This window comes from Danaus plexippus, chromosome 4, assembly GCF_018135715.1.
Source record: "Danaus plexippus chromosome 4, MEX_DaPlex, whole genome shotgun sequence".
Taxonomy (NCBI): Eukaryota; Metazoa; Arthropoda; class Insecta; order Lepidoptera; family Nymphalidae; genus Danaus; species Danaus plexippus.
This window is the reverse complement of record NC_083538.1, coordinates 118,099-138,721: the sequence shown is the minus strand read 5'-3', so window position 1 is coordinate 138,721 and position 20,623 is coordinate 118,099. Positions and strand designations below refer to the sequence as shown.

The 20,623-nt window shown below is 41.2% G+C and overlaps 2 protein-coding genes across 2 annotated transcripts; both read left to right on the top strand.

The window, feature by feature from the left end:
• Positions 1-480: 480 nt before the first annotated feature.
• LOC116768816 (DNA-binding protein D-ETS-6-like) lies at positions 481-16,844 on the top strand. Its single transcript, XM_032659652.2, has 6 exons — positions 481-991; positions 2,533-2,675; positions 2,774-2,915; positions 12,232-12,338; positions 13,054-13,200; positions 13,423-16,844. Exons 1-6 carry the CDS (start codon positions 928-930, stop codon positions 13,612-13,614), a joined length of 795 nt encoding a protein of 264 aa, XP_032515543.1. The 5' UTR covers positions 481-927; the 3' UTR covers positions 13,615-16,844.
• Positions 16,845-16,989: 145 nt separating this feature from the next.
• LOC116768691 (neuronal acetylcholine receptor subunit non-alpha-2-like) lies at positions 16,990-19,845 on the top strand. Its single transcript, XM_032659477.2, has 6 exons — positions 16,990-17,965; positions 18,070-18,260; positions 18,441-18,755; positions 18,836-19,089; positions 19,161-19,368; positions 19,544-19,845. Exons 1-6 carry the CDS (start codon positions 17,872-17,874, stop codon positions 19,652-19,654), a joined length of 1,173 nt encoding a protein of 390 aa, XP_032515368.1. The 5' UTR covers positions 16,990-17,871; the 3' UTR covers positions 19,655-19,845.
• Positions 19,846-20,623: the final 778 nt, after the last annotated feature.

The window sequence follows — 20,623 nt, the reverse complement described above, 5'->3', positions numbered from 1 at the left end:
AGGTACAACATTGTATGTGTGTGTAGATTTTTATTACCTATGTATGTAAATAATATGTATTGTATATAAATATTAAACATATGGGTTTTTCTAAAAGCGACTGTTAATTGGTTTGTTCGTAATAAGCATATTGATTATATAGTAAAAGTGTTAATATGTTCTTGTAGCCATATAGTTATTGTTCTTGTTATTATTGATCTTACAAATACAGAACTTTTTTTAGAAAATATATTTTTATTATAAAATTATAACTTCTATAGCTGGATACAAGGTTACTCTAGCTTTGGAACTTCAACAACCTCGTTTAAATATTTGAGATTATTGTGATTTTTAATTTGGTTACTGATTTTTTTTAGAAATCAAGACTGGCAATGTATAATGTTTGTTACTCTAAGTAATATAAATTATAGACTATTTGAGATTTAAAAAATTGTTTAGCGTTGGAATCATTCTATCTGGAATCATATATATAAAAGTAATCTTTACATTTACATGAGAGTCGTCCTGTGTGGCGTGTCTTAGTATACAATGAGTAATGACATTAATGAAATAGTATTTAACAGAGATTAAGATAGCGGAGCTGTTATGATCGTGACGCCGCCCCGCGCAACATACATATAGTACACGACACTATCACATACATATGTATATATAAACACTTGTATATATATATGAACTCAGCCTCTACCACACGGAGAGTGTGGTGGTCGGCGCGGGCGGAGGTTCCCAGAATGCGTTTTCCTCGTCATCAGCGCTGACGAATCAGCGACGTCACAGTGACGCGTAGCGAGAATAAAAGTAGAGGAGAAGCCGCGCGGCCGCCATAAACCCGCTGACGTGGACCCGAGAGGAGGGTGCGGACCCTGGAGCCTCGAATGGACACGGACAGACACCGCGGCCGAAGCCCTGGCGCCCCACAATGAATGCATGGAGTCCCCGCTGCCGGCCCACGAACAAGAGGACGACTCCGAGGATGACACCGTGCCCGCCGGTAAATATACACGCGGACTTACTCAGTATTGTGGAAACGTGTGGACTTTTCGGGATCCGTGTATTTTGTACTAGGTGAATAGTTTTCATGGACTATATAGTGTGTTTTAAATGTAATAGTTTTTTTAAAAGTGAATAGTGATAATTCTGCATTATATGCATACCGGTCCAGTCGACTTACTTTGGATTTTTTTCCGTCTATTTTTATCAATTCGTCTGGTGTTGAAAGTTTGATTCACTTGTAAGGATGTTTGATTTTATTAAATAAACTAGTTATTAATGAAAAGGATATATTATAAAGTTTCGGTGATCATTCTTAGTGACAGATAAAGCTTTCACTTCAAAATATCTAAAAGTTTGAAACCTTGCAAATTATTAAGATTTCTAAATAAATAAAGCAACCGCTATTTACTCTTCTGCCTCTATCACGTTTATTAAAATGTTAAAAGAAGTCGGAGTAATAATAATGTAGTGTACAAACATATTGCACGCATCTTCACCGTGTTCTGTCCGTCTTATTATCTTTCTCTAAGAAAATATGTTGGTTTTCATCATCGTGGAGGTTATGTCGATGTAGTTCATGATTCTGATGTTCGCCTCACACATATGTTGTAGGTTGTTCTGATGTTCTGCTGTTCTGATGCTGTCGTTTATATATAAAAATATATTTCAGTCACATAAGTAGTGGAAGAAGCTGAAGCTGACGTGTTAAATGCACTCTCACGAGGACGCTATCAAAACAATAAGAAATATAAGTTTCAGGATAATGACTCTCTCTGATCGTGTCTTTTATGTTTTAAATGCGATTTTAGTTTTTATTCTAATGACATTTGAAACTGTTTCAATGACAAACTTATATTTGTTTTAGTGTTTTCCTTAAAGTAGTGAAGTGTCAACATATAAACATTTCCAAGCTGAAATATTAAGCTTTCTTTGAGAATATATAGAACAATGTTTAATGTTTAAATTGAAAATTATATCATTAGTATTACTGTTAATAGTTCTGTGTCACAATAAATGTTTATAATAAAAAAATATAATTATTACTTAGGAAACTATTAAATAAGTATGTAAGTGATCAGTTCTTAGTAAGTGTCTATGAGTTATATGTGAAAGTTATAAGAATATAAAAGTTTACTGACTAACCGCTTAATTTAATTATTTTAAATCACAAACAAAACATATTATAAAGTTACGTATTTATTTATTCATATATTTCATATACATGTAGCACCATCACCATGAAGTCCCAGGATTAACAAAAACGAATACAGAATACTTTAAATATAAAAGGAATAGTGAGATTCAGTATTTATACCCCAAAATATTGACTCTCAGTACATGGAGACCGTGTTGCTTAAAAAAAATAATTATTGTTAAATGTTAAAAAATGATATATTGTTACAAACAGTCCGAAGCTATATCGTAGACGCAACGCACGCTAAATAGTTCTATTTGATTAAATCTATGGCACGGGTGCAGCTCCGTGTCTATATCAACCTTCAGTAGTTTCTTGTGTTGTAAGTGTATGTCCTGTCGCAGACCCTGAGAAGTGGCAATGTGGTGACGTGGTGCGCTGCGTGCGGTGGGTGTCCCGTCAGTTTTCGGTGCCCGCGCCTCGGACCCACCTGCTGCCGTCCAGCGGCGCCGCGCTCCTCGCCCTCACCGCCGACAACTGGCTCCAGGTCACCATCAGCTCTCCAACTATTTCTTTGAACAGCGGACTCGTAAATCATCATTTTGTTTTTTACAATGGCTTCTCCTTCATGTCGTGTCAGTGCAGGTGTGTTCCGGGAACGAGCAAGCTGCCCGTATCTTCCAGGCGTACGTGGCTCACGCTCATGCCGCGGCCAAGGGTCGCCCGCCGCCTCCTCAGCTACCGGAACATCAGACCTCGAGCTCGCAGGGACTCTCGCAGCAGACCGGTCAGTAGCACACTTTAGAGCACCCTCGATATAAGACGCACATTTTAAACAACTCGAAATATCTTAGAGTGCTTTAGGCATTTTAAAGTTATACCATAAAATATATTTTGTTAATTAAAGTAATTACTCTGATCCTGAAAAGGAAAATATAACAGTATTTTATAAGCCAGTTTCGTTTAAGTGACATTTACGTTAGACATATTTGAGTAATTAAAAAAAAAAAACAATTTAATTTAATCAAGACTTATCGAAACCGCCATCTATCGGTTGCGCTTGTCAACTTTTATCTTCGCGCGTTAACTTCTTGAATGAGCGTGTAATGAGTCATGAGTCAAGTCCGCGGTCTGCGCCCCCTCGGCCTTCGCCCCCGGCCCCAGGCGCCGCCACGAGTGGTTCCCTTCATCTGCACAGGTTGTCTCGCTGACTCACAGAAAATTCTTGGAAACGCTATACACGTTGTGTAACGTATAATACTTATAGATTTTATAACGGCCATCGAATGGTTCCCACGTCGTTTCACTAATAGTATCTGGCGATATTGATGACGGCGCATTTGTTGTTTGCCGAATCAATTGAAACTTATTAAAATAATGGAACCTGAATCATTAAAATTAATATATTTCATAATTTAAACGATTATTTCGTAATACATTCGTCGGTCTCCGCCGCGTTCTGTCCAGGGCATGTTAAGTTATTGAAATGAATCTTTTACCAGGACTATTATTATTGTATACGATCTATCTCCATTGCATTCGGGATACAGACGCCTACAATATACAAACTTATCTGAGAATTGTGATGTTCTAACTGTTCTAAATTGTTTTTACTTTTATTTTGCATTTTAACATCATTTTAGTCTAAACGTAAGTTATTTATAGGGAAACGGCAAACGCTTCGTACGTAGTTAACTATAGAAACGTGGACTTAACTTACTGTTGAAAGCAATTTCAGATTTATTGACTTAATTTTTAAAACAGACCTGTCTCTCTATGATTAAATCCTGTTTGAATCTTAGACCATAAGACGCGTGCTCTGTTCACATTGAATATCTTGTTATACCGTGATCAGTTCACGTGTTTTATATTATTATTGTTCCATGAAGCGATCGTTCGTCAAATATCAATTTAAGAGTTCGCTTGTAAAGAACGGTCCTCACATTAGTCGTACAAATATTTGTGTGATAACTTATATCATGCAACAGCTGTTCATCAGACCGACAGACACACATACACAGACATACACACATACAGCACACACACACACACACACACACACACACACACACACCTAGATGATACAATTACAGAAAGCGACGAAAGAATCGGTACACTCTTTGATATCTGGATCTGCTACTGACACGAACAACGAGGAAAGAAACAAATTGAAACAAAGGTTATAATACATACAGTGGTTGTTTTAACTAAATATATTGTCGTAGTGTTTTATAAAAGAATTATCTTCCTAGTGGTAGGAGGTATGTGGTAGGTGGTAACAGACGATCAATATCCGGGTCCGCTGCACCGCGCGGTTCAAGAATGTGATCCACATTTTTTTTTGTCACAAGGTTGTTTCCAAGACCGCCTTTTAAACTGAAACTATTTTGAATTCATAAGGAATTCAGCTTGTGAATTAATCAATTATCGCTAGCAATGGAGACGAGTAGATTTAACACAACCGTTGCGAGATGTTAAGATGTTACGGTACCTGCTGTGGACTGTGGTTTGTATATGCCGACATCACTCAACTCATCTTAACTGTAACAGTGAACGCACAGCACGCGGGTTCATTCTGAGAGGGTTACTTAATTCGGTTTCATTTTCCCGCTTAATGATTGATTTCGTATTGTAATAATAATAAATGGAATTCCTACGGGAGATGTCAGAGGGAATGAGATCACGGCTCCTCTCATTAGCATCACTATCTGTGCCGTGTGCGGACACCGCGAGGACGGAGGGCGGAGGTCGGAGGTCACTTTGATAAATGACAATCGATTGTCTTATCAGTTTCCTTTTACCGTCCCGGACCTCCGAATGTGACTCCCGGGACTCGTGATGACTCTCACTGCACGTTATATTATAAATAAATCGTTCGGAAATCACTTCATTAGATTCTGTAGATGCTCTCTCTATCTCTTCCTGTCTCTTAAATAACACATCGTAAACTGTTGTGTTTTCGTTACTAGCTTTTGACCGTGTCTTTGCCTACGTGTTGAAGGTCTTTCTGAGATACTCGTCGTCATCTCTTCATCCTGATGGTGACTCTGGGACTACCTCTAAATAGTATTCTATGAAAAAGTATCCCAAGTGACGGCTAGTGATATTATCTATCTGATAGCGAAACTCTCGTTGAACTCGATCCAGATATTAGTGAGAACAAAGAGAGAGATAAAAATTTCGAAATTGCATTTTTGATGTAGTTAATTGTCGTATATACTTTCAGACGCGTCCAGTGGAAAGCTGTTGTTTTGAAGATGCTAACGGACGCTTTAAAATCATTTATTTGTGTATTAGATTCATTCAGTTGTTACTGATGGGTGAGTTTGAACGATGGCCAAGTTTCGGATCGACCGAACAGTTCCAGTAATAGTAAACTATTCTGTTTTTTTTGTTTGATAAAAACTTAAGCCACGACGATATGTGTCACGAGCGAGGTCGGGGAGCGGGCCTTGTCTTGGTCATCCAAATACATATAACAAAATAACATTCCTAGTTAATTCATCGCATCAGTATTTTCCTTGTAACAGTTTGCCAAAGTTTTCGCGAGATTGCCGCCCGTCCGCAACATGTGTTGATGCTGGCATGACTAAATAGCATTTTAATCATTCCTCACGACGCGACACGTTACGTATTAAGAATTTTAAATATCAATTGAAATGTTACATGGCTGTATTATTTCGGTGGAGTTTGTTTGAGACGACATCGTGTTCCAGCTTTACCCTCAACGGCAAACCGTTTGAGCTGAGTTCAACCCGAGTGAAGCTTCGTCTGTTTGTATTCGGTTTGTCTGTACCTATATATTTCAGTTAACTAAAATAATAAGCATATAGTGTTTGATGGGTCTCGGCCAGCTTCCTCGGCGCGGTCGACCGACTGAGAGCGGAAGTGAGTCAATGTTTCCTAGAATCACTGACTCACTGTTCCGGATTGAATCAGCGGCACTCGCGGAATTAGTTGTTACATTTGGCAGCGAGCTGGTCTCTGTGAGGAGTGTGGCGCGCACAGTTACTGGACACACGTGGTGGTGTTGTATATGACTAAGGGAAGCTCGTAGGACGGGCACGAGTCGCTGCTACTAACGGGAAGCTGCTATATAAATAACATTTCCAGTTATTGTGAAAAATATACCTGAATGATATTTTTCCTAGTTAATTGAATCCACGGAGGTCACAATCGAAACCTTCAAATTAATTTTAACACGTCGACCTCTGATCGTGATTTATTACCGACCGCCGCCGACGTTTCGTTGTTTTTTTACCGAACTAATATATTATAGTTTAGGTCTCGTATTGGCTCGTGTGCTGCCTCCACTCCCACTCTCACCGCCTTCAAACGCTTCCAATCTCGCCCATAATCATATTGATATTAATTATGTTAAAAAAATATCTAACATTTAATGTTTATCCCTCGGCTTCGTCTGTAATTTTGTTCTATATTTTATTCAATACTTTTTTACTTTAACTTATCTGTTCGCGATCACTTCACTAATACATATGTTGATAGGATATAAGTATTTTAACAAAATACCAGGTTTTGTGATCTTTGCTGTTACTGAGGATGGAATCGTTCATAGAAGAAGTATAATTGTGTCAGAAAAGTATTCAAGATATTTATTGAAGTTTGTAAAGAAATTGCGAATAAATTAATAAAAACAATCTTATTAGTTCTTGGCAGGACAAAATAATGCGCGTTCGTTCCTGGTTCCTTGTCTTGAGACTTGCCACTTGTAGGACTATAAGGAGTCAACTCGCTTACAGCAAGTCTGAATCGTTACTACACACGGAGCGCTAACAGACTGCTATTCATGAATATTCGCACAGAGCACTATTGACGTCGGTTGCTGAAACGTGAACCTGTCGTATGTAGTGTCACGATACGTTTGTTAAACCTACAGTTCAATGGTTTAAGCCTCACAGTTAGCTCGCGCCAAGACGCTGGTATTATGTAATGTCTGATGAACAGCGACGGACAGACATCTCTTAAAACAGAAATAGCTGATGTATACATAAATAACACGACATTCAATATTCGGATCAATAAATTACGTTAAATTTAGGAATTTACAGGAAATATATTTATATAGAATTAATTAGCTGACTCATGAGAGAAATGCGATACAGTTTAAAATATAGCAAAAAAAGGCATTCCTTGTGAGTGAGGAAGCGTCTCCTCACTGACTTACTGTTAGTCCGTTACTCCGTTACTAGTACTATGTGTAGGTATATAAAATATTAATTTTTTACAAGATGGCGGATAACCTATATCTTTATTTTAATGAAAGGTACTGACGAGGAGAATACAGTGCCTTATACTAAATTAAGATCTGAAGCTCTCAGTCGACAGGACCGTGTATAGGGTGAACAACGTTACGTCGCTGTAGCGCCAGCGGTGAGGTGAAAAGTTAAAGAGAGCCGTGGACAAAATGACATTAGGATGGACACGAACTAAACTTGGAAATAATAAAGAGCTAACAAAATAAGTTGACCGGCTTTATTTATGAAACGAACTGCAGGGGTTTAACAGAACATGGAAAAACTTAAAACGAACTAGTCCTAGTACATTTTGATTTAATTTATTTATTTGTCTATGAAGGTAACAAAGCAGTATCCTTATCACGAGTTTCATCCTCACACTACATACGGACAGTGTTCAGTTTCTGTTTCATGAGCTGCCGGCGATGCTGTCGTGTATATATATCGTGTGTAGATGCGAATGGTAAACTGTTAACTCATCGTGTGTAGTGTGTCGACCCGGACGTATAGTAACAGTAGTGACGTTCCTCGAACAGCTGTTTGTAGTTTTTTATATAAAACCGTTGGATGACTAAGATATGGAACACTAACTGAAAAATATTTCTGATTTCATCCCGTCGTCATCCGCTCAGTCGTCGGAAAAAAATATGTGAACATTCTCGATCTAAATTCTATACTAACGTTCAATTTAACTTTCTCTTAATCTGCTCCAGAAGCTCTGACGCAGCGACGGCACGGTGACATGCTTAATATTAACAACTCACATAAACATTGTTAAAGGTTAACGTCTGTTACAATATTGTAATGCACCCACACAGCCTCACCCTGTGTGTGTGTGTGTATTAGCATTTATATTGCGGAGGAGGTTCAGGGGCTTAGTCCGTAATGCCTTCAGCTCATTTGACACTTCACCCTCGACCCGCGGGGCGCCCACAACCCCTACTACCTTACTGTACGTCTCACTTGGAAGACATTTAACATATTCATATTTACAAGCAATACTCTCACTGACTATAACTCTACAGAGCTTTCCGATCTTTATATAAAGTTGTGTTGTATACCGATCCGGAGATATTCTTATCGAGTCGGAGGTGCATCCCTGAGAACACAACTCTTAATAATTATTAATTTTATCGAGTATTGTATGTCATTAATATATACTCCTCGTCGCGTCTGTGACGGCCAGTGTTACGGGAGGGGAGCAGCGGGTCATCATTACCGAGTCAATGCCGGGATGATCTCTGGCAGCCTCCTCTCCGCGGGAGTCTCCGGGAGCTTAGGGTTTCATTACCGTCCTCTGCCGAAGCCACATTTAATAAATAAGGACTATTGTTATTGTTATTGTTACTGGAGGGCGCGTCTCGACATTCACACGACCACAGGACGGTGACTGTTAACGTGTTAAGAGATTTCTCTTAACGACTTCAGTGAGAGTGTCTCACGGTTCAAGTTTAAAGATTACTCAAGAAGAAAACAAAATATTAGTTGGGAGAACCCTGAGCTGTTCTAGGTGAGGCCGCGCGACAACACGAGTCTTAGTTCCAGTGCTTTCTCTATAAGTTATTCAAAATGAATTATAAATTGTTCCCGTAAATAGTAACATTGGCTTCAATGTGACCGGTGCCACAGGTCGGAAAAAAAGAACTTGATAGAAAAGTTTTACAATATATATATATCATATTATGTATGATAAGATGCGAATGTGTGTGTGTTTGTGTGTGTCCGTGTGTGCGTCGTCTGTACAGCAATCTCAGCAAGACTCAGCATCGCCACTCCGCACGGAGCGTTTACAGATTTCATTCATCTGTGTTATTACCATCATGTGAATGACGGCACATCAGACGCGGACTGAACACGCAACAGTGGCCAGCTCATGTCGGAGAGGACACGAGAAGAGGCTGTTAGAAGAGGTGGACTGAGAAGAATGAGAATAAAATATAAAGATAAACAAAACATAGAATTAGGGTCGGATGTGGGAGAGTGTAGAGATGCAGGGGAAGTGACAGGAACTGAGGCTTACTGGGGTTATGATAAGGTGCGAACGATGGTGGCGCCGCGCTCTCTGGACGCCGGGACACGCTTACTGAATGATCTACACACACACTCACATACACACACACGGACAGGTACAGGTGTTCCTGTGTACGAGGGAAGTCCTGCTGTTGGCCCAGGGTCACTCACTACACTTCCTTCATCTCCGCTCTCTATACTCACACGACCTCGCGACCAGGACTTGTGACGTCACCGCTACGTCATACCCACTAACACTAACACTGAATTCATGTTATATATGTATGTATGTATGTGTGTCTTATTATCCGACATCATACTATAAGTGTCCTGCTCCTCCGCTCGGCGGTGGTCGGGTCGGGGACCTCTCGCGTTCCTCGTGGGAGGAGCTTCTCGCGAGCCCTCCTCTCGGTCTCCCCGCCCACCGCCCTCCGCCCTCTGACCTCCGTGAGAGGCCGTGGTTCAACACACGAGCTGAAGAGGAAAAGACGACGACAAAACCGAAAATATATAAAACACACACAGACACAAGAGAGACCAGCCGACCATGACCAGCTCCAGGGTGTCTGTAGTCCATCACACGCAGCCCCGGAATCTCTCAACCTGGACCCTACACAGGTTATATTAAATATCAACAAACAACACTTACTGGGACCGAGCATTACCGATATGTACATATAACTAGGAATAAATAAATATTGTTGTCATCACGCCGCAGAGCGACGCGTCTGATGAAGGACGGTCACGGCGGGCTGGCTGACAGGCTCAAAACATAATATGTGATAAGATTACTGCTGTCAGGAGTCGAGTGAGAGCGAGATCTACACCTTTAAGTTATAAGTAATATAGGAAGGTGAGGCGGCACGCGAGCCGATTTCGCTTGTTTTAAACCGGGCTCGGTGTGCAGCGAACGGCCTTGGTGTATGTGTAATATGACGCGGGAAAACAGGTCATTAATTTTGACATAGAATTATATAAAATATGATAGTTTTTTAAAACTTGCTCCACACCACCCCGCTCCTCGATGGTCTGTCAATATTTTAATTTGTAACGCGAGCGAAGTCGAGGGCAATAACCAGTTATATATAATACAGTATGTACTGGAAACAATCCCATATAGCGTTGAATGTGAATAGAAACTGTCCTAGTGTGTACAGGAAGTGTTTCTAGCCGAGGACAGAGCCAGGTATAATAATGTCTACTGTAGGAGAGCCGCGCCTGCCGCGCCTTGCTGTACATTCGTAGTCAGACGGCACTCGTCCGCGGCGGGCGCGGGACCAGCTCACACACACACATACATTTGTATGTACTGTAACGATCGCGGTTATTTAAATGATTTTCATAATTCAATATGATAATGAAAGACTCATTTCTAGATGCTACTACCTTTGTTAGTCCTGTCTAGCCGGAGTACGACTCTGTGTTGAACCTATAGTTTAACTGGTTGTCTGTTCAATATCATAATAGTGTCTGTAACTTTTAGTGTTTCCTTAACCTGAGTCTCCTTATCGTCTCTCTCTCTCTCTCTCTGTACTGTAGCGAGTTCTCGGCCTTTGATAAGATCGCGGTGTCCCCGGGCGGGTCGCAGCGGGTCGCCACGGGTCGGGAAGGCGATCCTCCCCTCTGAACCCTAAGCCCTCGTCTCCCTGGAGTCACTCGCTCATTTCCGGCCTAGCATCCGGACGCGTCTTCACCTCGTATATCATCTATTTATATAACACTGAACGATTAACGTTTGTTTCGAAGCGAGTTGTGAACTATTGGTTGTTGGCATCGAAGCGTCACATCATACTATCATGTAGTTGTAATAAACGTGTCGTGGCGTGCCGTGTGGTCCCTGTAAGTAATGTGTCGGCGTGGTGTGTAGTGAGCCGGTCCTCATGTTGTGGGTGAGCACCGCCGTCCCCGACCACCGCCGTCTCCACCAGCTGTACCACGGTTCGTCTGCTCGTCTTTTCGTCTGTTCTCTGCCACTTATTGTTGTCCAGTTAAACCTGGTTCAGTGAGACCTCATCGAAACTCGGAAATTTGTTGCACTTATCGAAATTTTCCAATTACCCAGTGTCTCAGAAAATGAATCAAAGGTTTTCGGATACAAAGCGTTTTTAATTTCTGTCGGGAATATGTAGACATAAAATAATAATATCCGCAAACCTTGATTTCATTTAAATGAGAACGCAATGTGTCCGGCGTCCAGGTGCCTATAGACAGCAGGCTCAAATACAGGACTCCGTCAATAAAAGACGGAACACAGGTTGTTTGAACGTCAGAGGCGACATAAATAATCAAATTAGTTTTTTCCTAGAAACATGTTTGTACGTCTCGTACGAAAAACTAAATACATTGTATCAATTATAAAAATCTGTAACTTAACTTTGTCTTTTGTATCAATCGTCCGATGTTTTTTTCACCAATTGATGTCGTTTTAAAATAACTGCGCTATATTAGTACTGAATGTATTTAGGAGCCCAGTTCGTCGTAAGCTTCTTCAAAGTCCGATGATAAGACGAGAAGGCATGAGCTATGTGCTTCAGTAAGTTGTAGAGAATTATAACGTAAATCCTCTTCATCTGTGTTAAAATATAAAAAATTCGTAGATGAACGGCAGATCTTCAATTGATTGGCAACGTTTATTATCATTAGAAGTGTTACTTACTCTCAACTCTCAGTTATAAGGTCCTAGTTGCGAAGGTAGCTCACTTATCCAGGTACCACATAGCCGAGTGCCACTGTTTTTATTCTGACAGTAAACTCGTATATTCTTAAAAGTCTGGTCAGTTTGTTCGTTGATGTATTTTTTGTTTGTCATTTTATTTGCATGTTCTTGTATGTCTGTAGAGCCTTACCCGTTGAGCGGCTGTGTCCGGGGCGGCGGAGGCCAGGTGCAGCTGTGGCAGTTCCTGCTGGAGGAGCTCGCGGCCGGCGCTCCCGGGATATGTTGGGAGGTAACACACACACACACACACACACACACATACACCACTCCACTGTATATATGTAGATACACGTTTTTACAGCTTCCCTTTCATAACTCGACTTCTGATGGAGATAAAGTGCTAGTTAAGTATTTTGTATAAATAAAGACGGGGGACAAGTCCATGTGATGTGTCCTCATAACAGAGTAGTTCTGACATGCGACCTTCCCGAGAACTGTAATGATCAATCTATGAGTGACACAGTCTACACAGGACAACAATCATCACAACTATAAAGATGGGGAAAGCCGTCTATTTTTTGTTCTAATAATGAGCTCAGGGTCCCGTGTCCTTTGTCCCGGGTCTCAGCATTATTTAACTGTGTCTTAACATAACATATAATGTTCACCATGTGTGGTTTACGCTCATGCTTTGTCCATCATGTTGTTCATAATAACTGATAAGCAATAACACATATGTTACGTGCTCTCTACATGTTAAAAAACATAAGAGCATCGGCGAAGAAACATCGTTGGGTGGATAAAGTATCATATAACGAGAGACGCGTACGAGACTCTATGAACAGGGTACAGTTAGCTTTTGTAATAAACATTAAGCATTCGCTTGTACAGGTTTACAGTACACAAATATTTTGGAAAACGAACCGTTCGATTCGTTTGATCGTCGGTACACCAGTCTCTCATGTCTTAACTGTTAGTAATGTTGTGTTGTTTGTCGTGGGCAGGGCTCCCCGGGGGAGGGCGAGTTCCGGCTGTGTGACCCGGACGAGGTCGCCCGCCGCTGGGGTCGCCGGAAACAGAAACCACATATGAATTACGACAAGCTGTCTCGAGCGCTCAGATACTATTACGACAAGAACATCATGACCAAGGTCACATCGCTGCTGCCGCTGGCAACACTCACAACACATTCTGATATCGAATACTATAACAATGAATTTAATTTGTTGCTTAAGTTACGTCTCATTTCACAGCTTTCTTCTGTAAAAATAGTTCAGTCAATGTAACAAAATACCCTCAACTCATCAAAATGAAATAAAATAGCTCTCCTTGTAATAGACATCCCTATCGTAACAATATGTTGTTCGGGGCAGGTTCCCGGCAAACGTTACGCGTACCGGTTCAGCTGGGCCGGGCTGGCGGCGGCGTGCCAGGCTCAGGCGGCGGAGGCGCCCCCGTACTGGCACTACCTCGCCCGGGGACCGCTCCCTGCACCACCGGCATCGGCTCCTGCTACGGAACCCGAGTCCTTACCGGCACACGCTCCGAACTCACAAACTCTGTGACCGACACGGGACCCGCCGGGAACTTACAAGTGTTAATTACAAAAAAAAACAGTTACAGTGACTGAGTGAACAGAAGTCAGTGTTTTATATTTTTTTATGTTAACATTGTTTTTTTTTATTCGATACATTTCCATTGAACGTGTGTGTGTGTGTGTGTGTGTGTGTGTGTGCGTGTGTGTTTGTGTGTGTGTGTGCATCTCGTATTATTTGTATAAAACACAAGTCAGGTCGTGTCCGGCCAGGCTCCGCGCTGAGTGTATGAGTGTGTGGGAATCCCGAGCCTCAGTAGCGAGAGGTCGGTGCAGGTTGTAAGGAAATGTGTCGACTGCTTACATTTTATTTTAATGTTTTTTTCTAGCATAGCGTTGTTAACATTCTGCTTGCAATTTTATCAAATGTTCCATAAAGAGAACTCGTGTAGTTTGAACCCTAAAGTAATTGTTATTTGAGTCAGTGGTCCTAACTGTATATAGTATATGTATTAAATAATTATATTTTCAAGAACTTTTAACTTTTGAAGCAACTGTCATACTGTCGTTACAAGGAAATGTATGTAAAAGAGCAAACTCCCTGGATGTTCATTGACCTGTGTGTCAGGAGTAGAGCGGCCGTTTACGAGGAACGTCTCCCAATACAATATATTAAGACAGAACAATTACTGCTTCGGTAAACTTTTAACCAGTTCCTAAATGTCTAGTTTATGAAACGGTTTTCATACAATATATTTAATTAATATTAAGGTAACGAACATCCCAGTACTTTAAGTGTCTCGAGTGATGATGAAGACTACAGCCCAGTATCTTCATACGACTCATCGCCTTGAACGTCTGTGACTGTAACTTGTAGAGCTGAGAACTAGTCGTGATGCGATTATTACCCATAACTTCTTATAACACGTATCACTGCTCCACTTATGATTTCCTTCTTATTTTCCATTTATTTCAGTTTTATAACCTGCAATTTTCACTCGATTCTGCATCTGTCATAGTAGTGATTTATAAACTCACTCCACTCCAGTTTTTCCTTACATATAATACTAAGTCTTTTCTTACTCACTGGTCGTCGTGTCTATCCTGTGTGTATCCTCCACCAACAGGAGGTCGGTTCTGCTGACCTGTCTTCTGAAAGAAACGTTTGCAGAACTGGAGTCTCCCAGGGCCACGCTTCAGTCTCAGTCTTCATGAGTGAGAGCATTCTTATAATTCTATAATGAAATGTTCTACAAGTGGTATATTTAGATAGAGTTCATTTCCTTGGTGTTTGACCGGAGTCATTCCGGTAAGTTTGTGACGTCATTAATTATCTCCGTGAACCGACGCAGCTTCCCAACATGATGCATCGTATTTCAATCTCCTACAGATGACTCATTGTCTCTATCTTCATCTTGTTGCTCTCCCAGCTCGCCGTCTCCGTTACACAGACACACTAATCCCCCAAGTGATGCAGAGCCACCCTCACTCTCAGCGTGTTTAGGACGCGTGCACTCTTGGACTCTTAATTTTGTTTATATTGTTATTTACTATTCATATCTTTGTCAGTCGGCGGAGTCGCGAGCTATCCATTGTAATCTATTAACTCGTATTGCGTGTCATCGGCGAGACGTCGCACGTGTCTCCATTTGAGGTAGTTCCATCTGCTGTTTGCGTTGATTTTGATTGAATTTTATTTTGTAAATATAAATGGACATGTTATTTCAAAATGTTTTTATAGAGGCGTTTTCTTATCGTATTTTCATTTTACAAATTGAATTATTAAGAAGTTATCATACATGCGATGTACATATCGTGCGAGGTTATATTTTATTTATAGTACGGACTAGGTAAAGAAAAAAAAATTGTTATTGCTTTTTGATCTGACCTCTTATTTTCAATAATTTATTCCAATGTACAGACGCCATTGATTACAATTTTTTTATTGTATATCAGAACCTATTGATTATTGCGAACAGTTATACAGTATAGAAGCAAATTAAACTTCTAAAATAAAAGAAACCTAAGTTACTCTTCCTAACTTAATGCTCATACAATCTAGAACAGACGGACAAACAGATTTTTTTAAGAAGAGTTTTTTGGTACAATTCTACCGCACAAAGATCCGCACATACATATAATATATGTATGTATATGTGTTTACAAGCGGTTACTTTAATATTGTGAACAGACAGTTACACTTTATTAATTTGTATATGTATGTATGTATGTACGTATGTTCGCGTGTGTGTCGCGACCTTATCCGTTAGTTCTCCATTAATGCAGCCTCGGTGAACAAACTTCTTGTAAGTTCTATGATATGATTTGTTTGCTACATATGATCTTCTCGTGACATCTCCCCCTTGTTAGTCATTGTTATTTGACTCTCCACCTGTAGCCCAACACTCTCCTCACAGCATGTGTTGCCGCTCGTGATTCACATTCCTCGACTCCTGTAACTCGTTCTTCAGGTTATATAAGGTTAATGATGCTGACTCCCAAGCGGAAGCCGCCTGACCGAGATTTCCAAATTCCTCTATTGACATTCGTCATCATCAGTGATTCATGTAACATTAATGATTGTGTTCGGTTGTGGACGGACCTCTCGGGGGGGGGGGGAACTCATGAATACTCCGAAACGCTTAGAGACTTGATTTGGGAAAATAGAGGCATGACGCCATCTAGAGATCTTATCGGTAAACTCTTAGGCTCGAAGGAAGTATGATTTGACGTTTTTCCTTTATTTTGTGTCTTTTCCACGGAGTTGTTTATCGTTTATATTTTCATTTAGATAATAAGAAAAGTTGATTAAAATCGCCGACACAAAGTGATACTTTTGCTCTTGTTGCTAACAATTTTCATGAAGAAAAGTCTAAATATTTCTCATAGCTAAGTATACGCTTTGTATAACTGTAAAGACCCAGAGAGTTCCCATCTCGTCTTCGAGCGCGGCTACTCTTTCCTTCTTAATATCTTTAACGTGCGGACGCCAAGTCTATACTGTGCTCTGATTATTGTAACTATTACGTGACCTTGTTTCTCGCTGGTCGTCTTCTGTTAATCGGTTCCAGTTCCTCGTCTATAATAATAGCATTTTTTTAATATTTCGTTATAGCCTGTTTGTTTCTATGTGACGTATCTTTTTTCTCGATATTCACATTGTTTCGTTGTTTCCGTTTTTACATTTTTCTTGTTTTATATATTTAATGAGAGTCAAACTTGTTACAATTCTCAATATCAATAAAGTTCCTTGAGATTTTATATTTTTTATTGCCTTCGTACCTTTTTTATAACTAACCAATTTCTCTCGACTTCGCCCGTACTAACGAAGTATCATCATCTTTGTTGTGTCGGAAAAATGTCTATAGTTTACATTAGGTAAGGACCTACATAAATATATTTCTGAAACCTTGCTGAGGATCCTGACGACTCAATCCACGTGGAGGCGGTCCATCAAACTCATGTCCTTTATTTTTAAAATCACTCAACACACAAAAATAATCAAAAATCGTTAAAAAAGAATCGTTGCCAACTCAAAAAGTAAAATCAATAGAATAGGAGACTAGTATGATATTATAGTAGACATGATTCATATTATGTTAGAGTAATGTCTTCGTGTGACGTCATCAGCTAGTTCTGTTCTTATCATCTAAAAAAATATATTGGAATGACTATAGGCAAATATGTGACAGGAAAGTTCTCTCACGAACTGCTTCTATCATCTAAGTTATCAGAATCTAAAGTTCGTTTTGACTTCTCTTTAAGTTTATTAAAATATCACACCTCGCTGCGACATGTCGGCTTTAGTCTTTGATGTAGCTGATCTCGTAAAAGTTTTGTTATAACTGGAGCTACGACCATACAATATCGTATTAGAAATACGAAATCCAAGGATTATTTCTGTTCCTTCAGGCACTAGGACTAGCTTAAAATATATGTTTCACCGAAAGAATCGTTTTGTTTTAAAGTTCTTTTGTTAAATACAATAGTTACAGATGTTTTCAACAATCGTGCCCGGCATTAGGATTGTCCTTGCGGCGCCGGACGCGCGCCGCGATACTGCGCCCACGCCTCGGCGCTTACAGACACCGACAACATTTTATACGCCGCTCAGAGACATTACACAGTGGCGTTGTATATTATATTAATCATCTTGTTCGTCTTTAGGAGGCACTTTATTGCCTTAATGTTTATATCATACTAGCGCAGCATGGTCATTATTCCAAGCTCTGTGCCGGTACCTGTTGTTAAACAATATAACTTCGCCATATAAGTGTGTAACTTCTGCATGGAACCGACGGCTCGAGGCAGTGTCCTCCGGCATCCAGACTTTAAAATGTTTTCCGAACACAAGTTCATCACGATCATCTTCCTTCTGTACGGTAAGCACAGTGACAAAACTCATTATTTGGGTATTGAACTATAATCCTCTTCAGGGTTTATATATAGTTGTTTTAAGTTTGAACCGTGTAAGTGTATCTGTTAGGTGTAAGGTTGGCAAGTGGCGATTGCAACAACGTGACCCAGCTGTCGACACAGCTTGACCTGCTCCTGGCGGAGTACGAGCGAGCAGCTCCCCCGGCCGCCCCCGCAGACGTAGCGGCGGCCCTGGAAGTGCGACACGCCACCGTCAACGAGAGAGACGCTACCGTCAGGCTGCTCGGCACCATGTACCTGGTGTGTGCTTATGGTTTATGCAATGACACAATCATCACAGAATTTCCATACGTTGTGTAGATAGCGTTGCAAATGAAGGATTCGATTTCAAACTTTTCATCAGACGATCGAGTCTCTCGCTCGTCAGTAACGCGAGGAGTATCTACTGCACCTCTACCTATACAGGCTGAATACTTTCAGAGCTGGGAGGACAAGCGTCTATCTTGGAACGCGAGCGGTTGGGGCTGCGATAGCACGTTAGTATCAGCGGAGCGTCTGTGGCGGCCCGAGGTGCGCGTGCTGAGCGCGGCCACGGCGGGAGTAGACGGCGGCGCGGGGCCCCGGGCTCGCCTCACCAGCACCGGCCTCGTGTCTTGGCCTGTGCCAGTGGACCTGCTGGCTCCCCTCACGCTCACTCTCAGAGACTGGCCGAACGACAACCAGCAGATCGTGTTCAAATTCGGTTCACAGTCACACACCGTGGAAGAGTTGAAACTGACCGTCAGCAAAAAAGAGGTTCAGACGCAAGAGAAGATTCTTTTATAAAATACTGAAAGTGAGTTTTCTGATTTACGGCGACGTAATGTTACTTTCAGCGGTCGACCGTATTTGAGTCTGGAACGTGGGAGCTGATGTCGATCCAGAGCGCCGAGGCGAGCTGGCGCCGGCTGGACTCCGAGCACAGCATCTTATCGTGGACATTGAGGCTCCGGCGGCGGGCGGCAGCTCACAGTCTGTCAGCCAGCGCCATCCTCGCCACTGCCGTGTTGCTGCTGGTCGGAGCCGCCCTGCTACCGCCGGAGACACGCGCTCCACTTTGTGCCATAGCCGCTTTAACTGTCTCATTATGGTGAGTTTAAAAAGTACGATAACTTTTTCATGTGTAACCTACTATGTGTCTTAATACATCAGTGACTACAGGTTAATCTCCAGCCTCCCTCGCCTGGGAAGTGCGTCATCGGCTCCGCTAGTCATGAGTCTGTTCTGTGTCGTGAGCTGCGTGTCCTCGCTGGCGGCGGGGGGCGCAGCGCTAGTGCTCCGCGTGAGCCGCTGCTCCGCTGCTCCACCACCAGCCCTGCGCAAGTTACTCACCACCGCCTCGACCTTCTGCAATCTTGGTCCTTCAGAGGTTTGATAACTAAAGTTATTTGGTTTATTATAACAATGGCGTCTGTAACTATCAGACGTTTAAACCTGTGAGTTCGATGGCTACTTTTTATTACATTAGTATCAGTGAAAATCAAAGCTGACTTTAAATTATTATCAATATATAAATGTGTATATTTCATGATGACTGCTTCCAGTCGAGCGGTGCGGAGTACAGCGCGTGGGCGGCGGCGGCCCAGCTGCTCGACTATGGACTCCTGACTTCGTTCGGGCTGACGCTCATAGTGGTAGTGTGTCTCTACCTCTAGGATATGACTCGGAAGGTCCGAGAGGGAGAGAAAAGTCCACAAGGAACCATTTAGGAGGAACTGAAATGTTCCCGGTCTATAGTATAACGCTAGATATATTTTAAACACAATAAGTAATGAACTGTATATATTTTATTCGAGTGACATGAATATAATGGGATATTAAAAAGACTATTGTAATTAATTTAAAACGTCTTTCCTTATATTTCTGCCTGTTTTTAGTGTAGCAATAATTTCTATTAGAATATAAAGTGTCGACATCGCGTGTAACATTGAGAACATTGTTAAAATACTGATACGTCCCTAACCTTTTGAATGGATCTACTAAAATGATAGCAAATGATTAAATTATTCATCAACTAAGCATTTCAATGTAGCTTCGAACTTTTCGAGATGAAAATGAGCAGACCAGCTCAGTCCTCACATGACAGTTCGTTGGGCGGGAATTTTATCAAGTCCGTACGGATGCGGGGTGAGAAAGGGAATTTTAAGTTCACAACAAACAAACAAACCCTCTTTAACTTGTACGTGAATGATTTACTTGGCGAGCTTAGTGACACTAGCGTCGGTTGTCCTATAGATGGCATTTGTATTAATAACCTCAGTTATGCTGACGATATGGTTTTATTAAGTGCCTCAATTTGTGTAACGATAAAATAAACTAAAAAGTGTAGTGATGGTCTTAGAGGGAGGGGGTAAGCACCAAATAAAACACCGTTAATTTTGCTCAATGGTAATGAACTCAAAAGATTGTACCAATTTAAATATCTTGGGCAAGTGTTGACACCCGGCCTCCAGGACGATGCCAATATTGAGAAAGAAAGGAGGGCGTTGTCGGTGAGAGTGAATGTGCTGGCTCGCAGGTTTGCGCACTCCTCGACTGGCGTGAAAATTACATTGTTTAGAGCCTACTGTACAAGTGTTTATGTGTCTAACCTGTGGGCCAGGTATTCGCAAAAATGTTATAAC